General features: G+C 40.0%; 1 protein-coding gene across 2 annotated transcripts in view; it reads left to right on the forward strand.

The window, feature by feature from the left end:
• Window positions 1-5,568: 5,568 nt before the first annotated feature.
• creb5b (cAMP responsive element binding protein 5b) overlaps window positions 5,569-14,122 on the forward strand; it is a 40,701-nt gene continuing 32,147 nt past the window's right edge. Inside the window, exons 1-4 of one of the 2 annotated variants that reach the window (XM_035164808.2) lie at window positions 5,569-5,709; window positions 10,754-10,831; window positions 11,153-11,246; window positions 13,975-14,096. In XM_035164808.2, the coding sequence (XP_035020699.1) occupies window positions 5,680-5,709; window positions 10,754-10,831; window positions 11,153-11,246; window positions 13,975-14,096 (324 nt within the window). In that variant the 5' untranslated portion in view covers window positions 5,569-5,679. The remainder of the gene's footprint in view (window positions 5,710-10,753; window positions 10,832-11,152; window positions 11,247-13,974; window positions 14,097-14,122) is intronic. The other variant, XM_035164810.2, reaches the window with a different exon arrangement.

A 14,122-nucleotide genomic window follows, 5' to 3' on the forward strand; every position in this document is an offset into this window, starting at 1 on the left:
AGAGTTTTGTATATAATAGTCCACAAATCATGTTATCAAATAAATGATGTATTGTCCAAAAAAGTTAACATTGTGAATAAAGGTTAAAGGATAAGGATAGTTCACCTAAAGTTCAACCAAAATGAAAATTCACTCATTATCTACTCATGTGAAGTGTTTGAGTCCAAAAAACACTTTTCCAGGGGTAAACAGCGTTGCAGCCACATCCCATACAATTTAAGTAAATGGGGACCACTTCTTCAAATGTAAAAAAAACAACAAAAAGACAACCTAACATGCCTCCATACTAATCCTCTGGTGTCATCCAAGTGTCCATAAGCCATTTACACCATGTTTTTAGCCTTTTATCCTCTTACTAGTTACTGCTGCAGTTCTTTCGAGAACTCACAATAGCTGCAGTTACTGCTGAAGAAGAAGTCACCGTTTGCTTTAATTGTATTGGATGTGGCTGCTACACTGTTTACCCCTGAAACTCCAAAAGTGTTTTGTGAACTCAAACACGTCACCCACCCATCCATCGGTATAGTGGTGAGTAGATAGTGAGTGAATTTTCTTTTTTGGGTGAACTATCCCTTTAAGAGACACCAACAAGAGTAACATTTAACATTTTATTTAAGGATATTGTGGCCAGAAGCTTTAAATCATACTTTATAATCATAATATAAAGTAGAATAAATTGCCTTTGCACAACTTGCAAAGCTGTTACTAGAAAATACCTTTATGTTTTATTAATAATTTTTATTCTAAACTTAGAATGTTTTTAAAAATCATTTTAAATGCCTGTATTTTCTCCCTTGGCAAAATCTCCAACAACTGTGTATTTATCCAATGATAGATAGACAGAAAATATACTCTAGAGTGTGTTGTATTACGATACATGGTAATAATAAAATTGATCAATAAAATTCCAGCAGAGGCAGTTTTCCCCCAAATGACCTTAGTTTCAATAAGTCGTTGTTTTAATTGTAAAGCTTTGAGGTTGCAGTTGGGCTTTTTGTAATTTCGTCTAACTTGACATGTGTAGTTTGGCAGGATGGAGGAGTGAGAGGCATAATAAAAGTGTTATTGGATACCACACTGTACTAAGCATCTTGTGGCCACAGTGTGGCAGTGTTGACCAGTAGATAAATATAAGCCATGTTTGTGTTCATTAACGCAAAGTTCTGTTATAACTATTCCAAACTTTTCTGTTGCACAATTCAGAAGCAACTTAGTTCTCAGACAGAGCAGTGACGAACTGATTTGAAATACACAATGTGGCAAGTTTCTCTCTGATGTCATTTAAAAATGGGTTTAGTATCATCAGGATCAGTTTATCTATCACATGCCGCTGTGTAATTTGACTCATACTCACGTCAAAATTTGATGTATAAGATGCTCTCACTAAAAAGTGGAAAATTTCTGAGTTCAGTTAAGTTTCAATCACTTGTGTGTGTGTGTGTGTGTGTGCACAGTTTTTATCGAAAGTACTTGTCAGCACAATAGCAACATTATTATTTACAAAATTGGCCTTTGTTTCTTCACCTCTTTTCAGTGGAGGAAAGGGATTGATGCCATCACTTGCAAGACAAAAATAAGTATCTGTGCACAATATACAGGTAAGAATACTATAAAAAGTGAAAATTAATCTTGTTTGCATCTGTGGAAATGTAGAATCTGTTTTAGAGCTCTAGAGCCGGGAAATCCTGTTAGAAAATACATAATTACAGTAAAATGATTGATTAACTTTCCTTGAGTTGTTTTCTTATGGCGTTTATTGACTTTGAGGTTTTGCCTGGTGATGGTGTAATGGTTCATCACTGCGCCCAGCCCATTTTGAGATCAAGCACCGCAATGATGTTAGGAGCTATTTTTCCAGTTGTGCTGAAAACACAGTGGGGAAATTACTTCGAAAGCATTACATCACAGACAACTGCTTGTCTGAGGAAGCTGCTGGCACTGTCCTCAGTTCTTTATTGATGACTGTGTTTGATGAGCGGAGCTGCAACTGTTGAATTTGTCGCAGCCCATAAATGCAGATGACTTAATAGATGTATTTGTAATTTTCTACAGTAGCGATTTACTTGATAGTTTGCTGAGCCCCAATGTGGAAACACATGCACTAAAAGTCATGTTCATATTTCACAGCTGCTGGTAAGTGACCAAACCCTCTTGTACTCTGTGAACTATCCAACAAGTTTGAGCAAACTAAAAGGGAAATTTGCTCACTCAATAGTTACATGCAACCCCACATATTATTGCTGTAAAGAAAGGCATCTGACTCTACTCTAACGTATTGAGTTTAAATATTCTGAAAGGATTTGCAAGCCCAGGTAAATTATAAAGAAGGCAATAATAGAACACGGCTCGACAAATGTATCCAAACAATTATCCATATAATTTAGTACAATGAATTCTAAGCATTAAGTTATTATCATTCATTTTTATGACACTTTTCAAAAACCCAGCTCTGACATTTATAAATGTGCTTAATAATCCAGTTTGAGCACAGATGCTGAGCGCAGACAACGTCATCCGACACTGTTATAAATCTAAAGATCCATCGCACAGGCAGCACCATTCACCAGCCACCTAATGTAAATGTCACATGGTTGAGTGTTTGGGTGCAGGAACGTCACCGGGGTTATCTCCAGGAGACCTCGCACCACAGGCAGTATGTTCTGTTGAATTAGGCTCTCAGCTCAATCATATCGCTCAACACTGGACCCATGTCGTCCTCCAGCTTTTACCAGTTTGGATCATTCTTTTTAGAAATCTTCAGAGAAACAGCAATTTGAAAGATGAGGGTAAAACAATACTCTTGTTTCTTCTCTTTTCAATGTTGGTGCGGTTGGAAAATCTAGTGGAAATGAATATTGGTAAAACAAACTTGATGCTCTGTTACTTGGCACTAAAATTTGACTGGAATTTCAGAGTAACTCCTTTTTTTAGAATCCTTAATAAAATGTACAAGTTGGAGATATACCTGTAGTTTGCAAGGAGCCAGGAGATTCATCTTAATCACGACGTACACCACTTTTCAGAGAGCTCCACATATATATACAAATTATTCCAGCATTTAATGAGAATGAACTTTTAAAAAATTGGAAGATGCGTGTGTGCTGTATTATTGTTCTCTAGCTGGTATGTAACCTTACACTTAAGATAAGCAGCAGCTGTTAGAGGACGAGGCAGCAGATAACTGAATGTACAGTCAGTTTAAACAGTCATTCTGTTTGACTTGCTGAGGTTTTGTACTGCTAACATGAAGTAACACACCATTTCATCCCTGCAGGCACATTCATCTCTGCTTAACATATGGTTATGCAGGTAAGAGTGTTTAAACAGTTTTCTTTTTCTGATAGTTGTGCAAAGTAAAATATTTCTGAAGAGGTTTCATAATTTGTTCAGAAAACCTTTATGACACTTTTGTTATTTAGCCTCCTTCACCTTTTTTGCACCTGCAGCAACAAAGCATCTTCCGAGCTGCTAATCTTCCCAAGGTGATCTTACTCAAAAGCGCCGCACAAAGGCATAATAATAAAAGGTTTAGTATAATATAGATCAAATCTGTTTTAGTGTGGGTCACTGACCCAAACTGTATCGGCTCTTTCCAACCTTAATAGTCTGCTCCTCTGGGAGCATAGTGTTTGGATTGGTTGGGAAATATATTGGCAATAAAGAGACAAAAGGATGTCATAAACGTTGATTAAAGCTCCGGTTAAAAGACAGAGGCGGAGGAGCTCTGAGTTATGAGGGTTTTTCAGACTGCGTTATTGTTTCAGTGACAGAGCTCTTAGTGCGTCTAGTGGAGTGGTCGCTGGCGAGTGGTAAACATTTCTTAATGTGTGAGGAGTCATTAATCCCTGGAGCTGAGGATGGCTTCAACACCGGTGTCTGTGGCCCAAGAAATCACAGCCAGTTGGCACCAACAGGTCACACAGAGCTCCAACATAAATGCTTTGCACTGCAAAGAGCTTTAAATCTCTTCAAATGTGCTGTGGCTGTAGCTAATAGCATTTCATTTCAGACAAGGCAGAGTGGAACAACTACGTATTCTGCATGTCCCTTTCATTCAAGTGAAACTGTAAGGTCTTCCAGGTTAAGGCCCAATGTGTGAATTATGATTGTTGTAGAAATACATATGAATGATTATCTGAGATGAACTGTTCAGTTTCTGACAGTGGAGTCTAACTTTAATGCATAGGTTTGATGATCTGTCACCAAGGCCTTGAGCGAAGATCGTTTATACCACACAGCAAATCTGAGGCCTGGTATTCATTCATCTTAAAAACACTATACACAGAGGTTGTTTGGGGAATGGGGGTTAACAGGGGCCTAGCAGCTTTTTTTGCAATGACTGTCAGTACATGATAGACAACCATCCACCACCTGTGGACAGGAGCATTTCCAGGGACTTTGGAGGCCCCAGGTAAAAGGACCTAGGGGGGCCCTGCATCAAACCAAACCGAAGTGTTTCCAACCATGGTGTCATTGCGGTTTCCTGTACATATCCTATAATTGGTATTTAAGGTGGTTCTCATAAAATTGTAATTGCTGTTGACTAACGTAATCAGTCGTTCTTTGGGGCCCCATTTCAGCTCAGGGGTCACAGGAAACTGACTGCCTTGTCGACGCTGTTGCAACTCCCCTTCCTGTGGACACAGGTTCATTGTCATCATGGCTTCATTTGATATAAAATGTGCTTCTGAGATGAACAACTTAAAGTGCATCTGAAAGGATTAGTTACATCCTTCCAGCAAATATTGCACTTTTGTCTCTGCTTCTAATTAAGCTAATTACATTTTTTGATGATTTGCAAGATTACACAAAAACTATTTATAACGGATTTCCACTAAACTTGGTCTAAGGATGTGGTCTGGGTCAGGGAAAAACCCATTACATTTTGGTGCAGTTCCAGATCAGTGGGTTGATTCAGGATTTTTTTCTCTGTCTTTAACATTGTGAGACAGAGTTTCTCAATGTTAAAGTGTTTCCATAGTGATTTTCAACATTGTCACCGGAAATAAGGCATGGATCTTGATGACAAAATTTGGCACATTTTGGGGAACTGCAATTTGGTGCAGGTCGATTGAATTTAAGTGGAGTGATGGGCCTTGGCGGAGGTATAGTGTTAAAAAGAAAATAAGAACAGTGCAACTTTATTATTAGAAGCAGCAAGACTACAATATACTATGCTGCTTGAAGTTGGTGTATGAAGTCCTATAGTGTTCAGAGATGAGGTGAGTTGTTGCATCGTGTCTCTTCTCACTCAGCTAATGTTGTCACTGTAAGGGACAGCTCAGAATGCCCATGCAGTCAAAGGATGCAGGAGGCTCCAGGCTGTCACTGCTCTTATTTACATGTCTAATTGGTCAGTGTTGGAGATGGATGTTTGCACCACTCCCTCTCCGGGTCCAGCAGCAGCATGTGTCCGCCCCATCCATGCCTCTCTCCGGGTATACGTGTGTGTGTGTGTGTGCATGTGCAAACTCCGCCCCTGCTCGCGCCGCCTCCACAGCGGACCGCAATGATTTAGAAGTTCAGGAATCCCACGTGACGTCACCCCGGGGTGACGTTATGCTTCTCTAAATAGATCGTATTGTAATCTTTTCTCAGTCCAACGTGGTTTCTCCTCCGAGGCTGCTTCACATTTTCTACACTTGTTTGGTGAGTTGAAACCATCGCAGGCAGCCGAACATGCAGAGGACCATGCATGCGCCTCTGCAGGTTTGTTGTGTTTTGTTTAAAGAAGCGCTCCTTCTTACTTTTTGGTTTTTGCCTGCTCCTTTTCTTTTCTTCTTCTCGTGCAACAGCTTGTTTGGTTGCTGGCTTCAGCAAGTCCTCTTCAAGATGTAGTGTTTTGTTTTCCCTCACTTGTTTGTGGCTGCAGCTACAAGAGATTAAAGTGCGGTGGTAGTTTTGTGGGGTGCAGTGTCATCTCAGTCCGGTGTCCGCGCGTCGGCCTGCGGTCTGGTCTGTTGACTGTCGGTGAAGTTGAACGCGGAGTCAAGTGCTCGCTCTGTCTGCAGGAATTCCTCTCAAACCCGCACATTGGGACGGTTGCACATGCAGGATGGGGCTTTCATGCACGTCGCACCAGGCTGTGTCGTGCATGTCTCCCGTTGAGGCTCCACGAGCTGGACCCCTGCATCCTTGTCGCGTCTGTCCCATCTCGGGATACGCAGAGCCGGCGTTTGTCCCGGACGCTGAGCGCGCTGCGGTGCGCCACGGACCGGGTGTGGAAAAATGATACAGCTCCGTGGGGTTTTTTTTGCAATTCCCCGCAGAAGCAAACAAATGGTTGATGCTTCTGTTGCCATGAAATTTATGTTTCCCCTCTTTTCCCTCGAACAGCACCGGGACTAACATTACGTCATTCTGCAGGCCAGTCGATATTTGATTAAGCGCCGAGATGTGGAGGGTTATACTTTGTGCTGACGAGGCTCCGCGGCTCGGAAACAAGAAAGATGTTTTAATCATATGATTACTCCCCGCTGTCATTATGTTTAATGTGACGAGCCTATCAATAACCACTTGTTTCCCCCAGTTTTATTGTCACCCTTTTAAACGGCTGTCGTTAATAACACCTAATAAGGCATTTAACTTTGATGGTGATATTAGTTATTGTCATAATTAAACACAGACTATGGACCATTCGTTTTTTTCATACTTTTAAAAACAGGACCTTTTAATATACTGCAGTAGAATATAGTGTGATTTTCAATTAAAATATGGGTTTAACTCTACTTTTTCACATTTTTGTTGCAAGTAGCCTTACAAAACAAACATTTACAATCATCTGCTTTAGACTGAGAAGAGTTAACAACTTTAAATGAGCTCAGAGCTAATTAAAGAATAATAATAATAAAAGATTGAATATCAATATTCTGCTAAAGTATTATTATTCATATCTTGTTGCCCGACATCAGAACAGGAATAAGAATAGCAACGTCTGTAAAGTCTTTGACTCTACATTAATCTCAGTGGATGACTTGTTGTTTACTAACCTTGCTGCAGCAGTAATTCTTCCCATATTTTTCTCAATGTTAAGTCTGATTGCAGTCTCATGCAGCGCCTCGTCGCAGCAATGAAATGTGACCTACGATGAGTTTATTTGTTGATGCTTGTTGCATGTGCTCAAGGTGAAACATTCCTCTGGTAACAATTGTGCTAATGTAGTCAGGGGGTCCGATGACGTGAGTCGTTGCAGCCATCGCACAGTCCAATCAACGTTTTGGCAGCAGAAGACTCTTTTCACCTGCTTTTGTCATGAGCTTACATCTTGTGAGGGAGAGTAGTAATTAGTTATTGAGGTTTACATCACAACAGTGTTTTTGTCACGCACTCAGTTCAAGAGCAGAAGTTCAGGGCAGACATTGTCAAAGCGGGCCATGCTCCCCCGCCTCAGGGATCAACGTGATCCTACCTTGAACTTGTGCTGTCAAAGGCCCGGGCTATGGGGAGCTGAAATTTGAATTGCTGCGCATGTTTGTGCTTGCTTTAACCCAATATGCCTTTGCACCCCAACCCGTCCTTTCCCTCACCATATTGTTTAAATTCGAATATGCTTTCCTACCTGGAGAATTCCAGCCCGGCTGCTCTTGAAATCGAACGCCGGACCCTAATCCTTCCCCTCGCTCACATCAGGATATGGTTAATATAAAGTGTAACCAAATTTCCTCTGCTAAACTAAAACATCTATATCAAATGAGAGCCAAGTGCCCCTTCCAAGCAAAGGACTTTGAGCATTGATAATTTGAATGGAGAGAGCGATTGGATAATTCACAGGAGGCATTCACAGAATTAATGGTGAGAAGTTTTATGTGTCATGTGGTTTGAATTTCCTGCTAAATGTGATGAAACGATCACGTCCCATTTTAGAAACAGGGAGAGGAAGGTGAAAGCTTGATTTCTGCATCTGTTTTGAAAGTCATGGATACTCTCTTTCTCAAATTATTAATCAGTGCCTTCATTAGTGCTCCAAAGTGAAACCCCCCAATGAAAAATATTAGATGTTTCTGATTAAAATGAGGTGATTTATTGTTGCACATGTGTTCAGGAAGAAAGACTGAAAACAAATGTGGCAAAAAGTATTGTAGAAACAGCTGGAAGTTCAATGTAACTTCATTTGAGATATAAGTGGGGCCTAGAATGTTGATTGAAGACGAAAATAATCGTCAGCTTGTCTTTACACAGGTACTAATGCTCGCCATCATCCTGAGGTTTATAGTTTTGGGTTGAAGGTTAGGATCGGCAGTGTTAGTCGTGTTTGTTGTGTCAAAGGGGACCAGGTGAGTTTTCAGGGGGCCCAGCAGAAGAGAGCGAGGGAACTGGTGACAGAAAGAGAGAGCAGGGCTCATTGCTCTCTGACAGAGAGACCCTGTCCAGACCCTGTTCTGCAGGCCCGGTCATGAAGTACAGCTTGTTAGGAAAACAGCACTGCTTAGCATAACACAATATTTGAGTGTTTTGACTGTGCTTGAGGAAACAGACACACATGTACATAGTGTATGAAGGTATTCATGCTCAACACGTGACATGCGGCACCCACTTGGATGTCGGATGTGTTGCTGTTCTTGTGAATTGATAGCGGTGGCAGGTAAAAGGAGTCATAAAGTTTTTGTTATCCGTTTGTTATTATAGATCTCGCGGCAGCATCTGTGTTGCAAACGCTTTAGATGTTCCAGTCATCGCAGGGACCCATGATGAACAAACCACAGACCTAATGATGAAGATTACCATTTTTTGTCTGTTAACAGACCCTTTAGAAAGAACAAATATTGTTGCATTGTTAACTTTACATTTGACCTCTCAGTATTTTATCTAGCTTTACTGTAGTGGTGTCAGAATAGAGAGAGCCTGTGTTTTTATCCACCTTCCAGGCACTATTCAAATCAGGCCTCTCTCAGTTATTGATGCACAAATGAAGTGTCCATATCTGTAGTTCAGTCACATGCTCTTCAGGCCTCTGTATCAAATGACACTCGGGTGTGGATGGAGTCCTGTAAGGAGTTTAAATGTTCATTCCTGGTTTGCATGTCCTATACAAAAAGATCTGCATGTTAATCTGGCTGCTTTGCCACGGTCACAGTTGTGGCTCGAAGCCGAGTTGTGCCCAAGTTGTGGGGAACTGTTAAATAAAACATCTGTCAGAAGGTGTTGAACATGTAGCACTGTGCATGTGGTGACTGCTCACAGGTTGTTTAGTTAGCGTCGGTCAGTTATGTCAGTTCACGCTGCTTCGCACTGGACGATGATTGACCTTCGAATAAGAGATTTTCTAAGGCGAAAGGCTTATGTCCAAGAAATACTCAAATAATACTTATTTTCTTTTCTCTATCTTACTTTGCTCAGTGTAATTATTTTTTAATAAAAACCCTTTTCTCATTTAATGAAATAAGCTGAGCACATCTGTATTTAATGTTGTCTTAACACAAACATCTCTGAGGAGAACTACTTAAATTAAATGCAGTGTACAGTTATTAAAATAATAATTTATGTCAGGAAATCACTGCTTAAAGACTAAGTAAGTTAAGAATCAGACTGGACGTTCGGTGACAGCTTTTTCTGCTTTAATACTCTTTACAGACATAGTGCAGTCAAATGCACTGGTGCGTCTCCAGCTACACTTGTTGCGGTGGAAGGGCCACAAGTCAACTTCCACTTTTTTAAATTTATAAATATATTTCAACTTTTTCTGACTAAAAGCTTATTTTTAACATCATAGTTCAAATATTTAAATGTGAGTAAAGACGTCTCATATGCATTAAATGCAATGTACGTTTTTAAATAACATGATGATTTCGAGAAGCTGTTAAAATGCACCTGTTATTTCTGTTGTTTTTTCCTCTGGTGCCATAAACATAGTCAGGCTGTTATTAATGTATTTATAAATGAATGCAGGTTGTGTTTTGTTTGTGTTTTGTGTGATTTGTAAGTTAAGGGAGGGACAGGATAATATTTACATCATTTGTAGGCCTTTAAATTTTATGTGCCCGTGGTTTGGTGTTATATTTTTTTAAGCAGAGGACAGGCAGGGCCACTATTCTGGAAAAGTTTGTCCTCTTTTACCTTTGACTTAAAGCATCAAACACGCTAACTGAGAGCCAATGCATATTGGGCATGATGCATGGCTATAGCTGTAGTGTACTTGTATTTACTGTAAAACACTCATTTAGATAATAGTTGCTGCTAAAAATATATATACATATTTTCTTCTTCTTATTTGTAAGATTCAAAACTAACGCGTCTTTTTAAAATTAAAATTGAACAAACAAATGAAGTGAGCCTCTGTATAGGCCTCATGCAATGCTGCTCTGCCTTCACTTCCCTTTCTTGTTCTCATTATGTGTATACAAACTTAATATAGGCTAAGTGTTCACCTAAAAGTTGTACGACCAAAATTTATAAAGACTTTATAGTGTGACCTTTTAAAAACATTAATGAGATTTAAATACCTTCCATTTAAAGTTAATTTAGTCTTTACTCTAGTGCATATCGGTAAATTAGTGAAAGAGAAAATGTAATTTTTTTCTTATCACTACTTGCCAGATATTGTTGTCATGCAGACAATGTGTGAGCGTGAGTGTGTGTGTGTGTGTTTGTGTGTATCAACTGTTTAAAATGCCAAAACCTTTGCCCTGGTGTCATTTTAGTCTGTATTGTGACAATACTATCTTTATTACCCAAAAATATACTGCCGGTTCAGGTGCAATGTCAATGTTATTTGTGTGTAAGTAAGTCTTTCTTCTTTTTTCTTTTTTTCTCACAGTTTTATGAGAAGTCGGCCAGAGTGATGAACTCAGACCAGGAAAGGCCATTCATGTGCAATGCTCCTGGCTGTTCTCAGGTGAGTGTGTCGAGTGAGTGTGTGTCTGTAACATGAAGAGGAGGCCCGAGGAGCAGGTTACTGCCTCATGCATACGGGAGGGACAGAGGAGCATGGAACTAAGTGAAACTCAAACTGTAAATAACGCTGCAGATGTAAAAATATCTATCGAAAAAAAGGCTCTTCATTTCAACACCGAGACTGATATTATTGCATCATCATAACAATACACTCTTGAACATGTGGGGGATCATTTGACAGATTTATAATTGGTTGCCCGGTTGTTTATTTGTCTTCGTACATGTAATTCTTACACTCCTACTTTTTTTTTAAACTCTACAGCGTTTCCCCACGGAGGACCATTTGATGATACACCGACATAAACATGAGATGACCCTTAAGTTCCCCTCCATAAAGAACGACAACATGTTATCAGGTGAGTTACAGACACATCCGTGCAGACACACACTGCCTCAGCAGGGCTCACGGGGAACTTGTAGTTCCTTTGCAGGTGTGTGCCCCGGTGACTCATGGGCAGACACACTCGTCTGTCATCAGAAACACTTTATGGCGTGTCTATACCAGTTGTTTACAGTAATGTAAATTATATGACATATGCTACCTCGCAGCTCGGCTCTATTCAGTGCATACCACTTACGCACAGCAGGATGAAGACAAGCTGACTTATGACGGAAGCATGTCGAGTTAAATTCTTCTCCCATGTGTGATTTACACCGGAGGTATCATTAGTCTTCAGCTAACTGTAGTATGAACGGGAGGTGGTTTACAACTGTTTTATTACAACCCCCGGTGACATGCATCTGGTTAAATTCATAGATTGTGTACTGCATATACAAGTGTTCACCCAAGGCCGATCCATAAGTATAGATCTCCGTTCTTGGAAACGTCCCCTGCTGCAATAGACGACTCTGCTTTGCTGCTTCAGCCAAACCATCAAGATTGCGTCTTCTTTATTATTTACACTCAGTGGACAGATGGATCGGATTTTCTAGGCCAGGCGACCTTGTTGCCCGTTGTTACAGCTCCGGATATTTTTCTTACTGAGACCTTGAAATCAGGATAAAAATTGTTAATGTAACTTGCAACTGAGCCTTTCATGGTAACATATCCTAACCTGGTCACAGAAAATCACTTCTCTTTTGTTTTTACCAACGTAACTGCTGCCTTATAGTGAACCTCCTGCTCCCTTTTCTAACTTTTTCATTGATGCATAGGATATTTTTTTATTGACAGAACTTGAGTTAGGTTATGAGCTTCTAAAAAGGAGGGGGAAAAAAGGGTTTGTTGTAAAAATGTATTTTGGAAACACCATGATGAAAGTTTGAGTCAATCCCCAGTCTAGCCAGAATGGATAAACAGACCATGAAGTATGCTTTTAGCCTTTGAAACAAGCCTGATCCTAAAATCACCTTCGACTGTCTGAAACCTGATCTGTGAGCACCCCCACAATGTCAAGCTGAATACCGCGGCTTGACTGAGTTCAACAAATGAGACCCCCACTCAGGAGGGGGGATCTGTACTTTATCAGCTAAAAAGGGGCTGTCAACTTTAGTATCTCTCTCTCCCTAACAGTACTAAAGTGATGTTTTCTTAGAATCACTGCAGATATGGAACAACAACTTGAACTTAGGTATTAATGTGGATCTCTATTCATTTTACTAACTGGGGTTTGCATGAACAAAACAGACATTTTAGTATGGTGCAGAATCATGGAGGCGAGAAAATAAAAAGCATAACAAACATAAGCATCAGGGAAAATGGAAGGAAAAAGTACTTAATTGCAGTATATTCTCGATTTGGTGATTTAGCAAATTAATACAGGGTTAATCTAAACAGTAAAAAATACTATGTACTGAAACTCAAACAAATTGCTGTATCTGGTGATATTAATCATCCCTTATGTTACACTGTTTTAATTTTGAGTTCCATAAGTAGGTGTAATTGTCGTTTTAGGTGCCAAAAAAGAATCTGAGTGTACTTTTTTCATCAAGTGCTTTTTTCTAGACTTCTTGCAAGAACAGGGGATTTTATGTCTCTTTTCCCCAGTAAATGCAAATGACGGTCAGTCAGTGCTGAGTCGAAAAGCCGTGTCAAATTTTGTCTTAATGCTGTGGATAGTTTTGTTATGGAGCTAAACACTGGACCTTGATTTGGTGTATCTGGTGGCGGTTTGGGTGAATGCCCACAGTGTTGCAGCATCCAAGCTTTTGGAGGAAGACTGGCCACTCTCCTCAGCTGCTAGACCTGCCAGGCAGACAGGTATAGTGCCAGTGTGCATCAAAGCCCACCAGGGACATCAAGCGGTTTGGTGATCATCAGCTCGGACCACAAGAGTGGAACACAGAATGCTTTGTTTGAGCAGCAGCCACAGTGACAAAGCTGTCAAGCAGCTTATCCTTTTTATGGATTTCTGACTCAAGGCAATGGATTTCATCCCTTAACTTTCAGTTCGTACACGTGCAACCATAATAATCGCTGGTTTTTAGTGCAAAATAAAACTAATCCAACAATAAAAACCAAATCCTGCGAGGTGGGATTGTGAGTCTGTTTTGAACTTTGCCAAGGTCACGGTTTAGGTTGGTGACTGTTTGGTTGTGACATCACAAATTACAATTAATCTCGATGGCTCATTTTGAGGAACCGTTTCTAAAACAGGCTTTGTCCATTTCTTTGTGGGTTAACTGTTTTGATACTTTCACAGAATTTGTGTAGCACAGAGGCCTGCTTTACAATCAAAAAGACAAAATCTCACTCTTTACAATACCAGACCTTCAAAATATACGTACATCTTTTAATAATTTGTTTTATATGTATGTATCGTTATAATTTTCTTCTATATTTACAGTAATGTTTGTTTGATTATAGTTTTTCTGTCATTGTATATACGGTGTCTTTCAGTTGTGATGAGCCATGGGTTGTTAACTAAATCAAAAATTTGCTTTAAACTCAAATTATACCATTTATAATGTTGGAGCATTTATTATGCTCAATACTGTGCACAGTTTAAACAGTGTCTGTATTCCTGGAGCTGTAATCTGTTGCTGTTCACATTGTTGGTGTATTTACAGCCTTACAAATTAACAACTATTAAAAGGTTGTTAATGTGGAAGCTAAAGGTTAAAAAACTTTTCCTTGATTTCCAGACCAGACGCCGACACCGACGCGTTTCTTGAAGAACTGTGAGGAGGTGGGATTGTTCAGTGAACTGGACTGCTCCATCGAGCAGGAGTTTTGCAAGGCCCAGGAAGAAGAGGACAGCAAACAGGTACTGCAGAGTTGCACTTTAAATAC

This window comes from Hippoglossus stenolepis, chromosome 8, assembly GCF_022539355.2.
Source record: "Hippoglossus stenolepis isolate QCI-W04-F060 chromosome 8, HSTE1.2, whole genome shotgun sequence".
Taxonomy (NCBI): Eukaryota; Metazoa; Chordata; class Actinopteri; order Pleuronectiformes; family Pleuronectidae; genus Hippoglossus; species Hippoglossus stenolepis.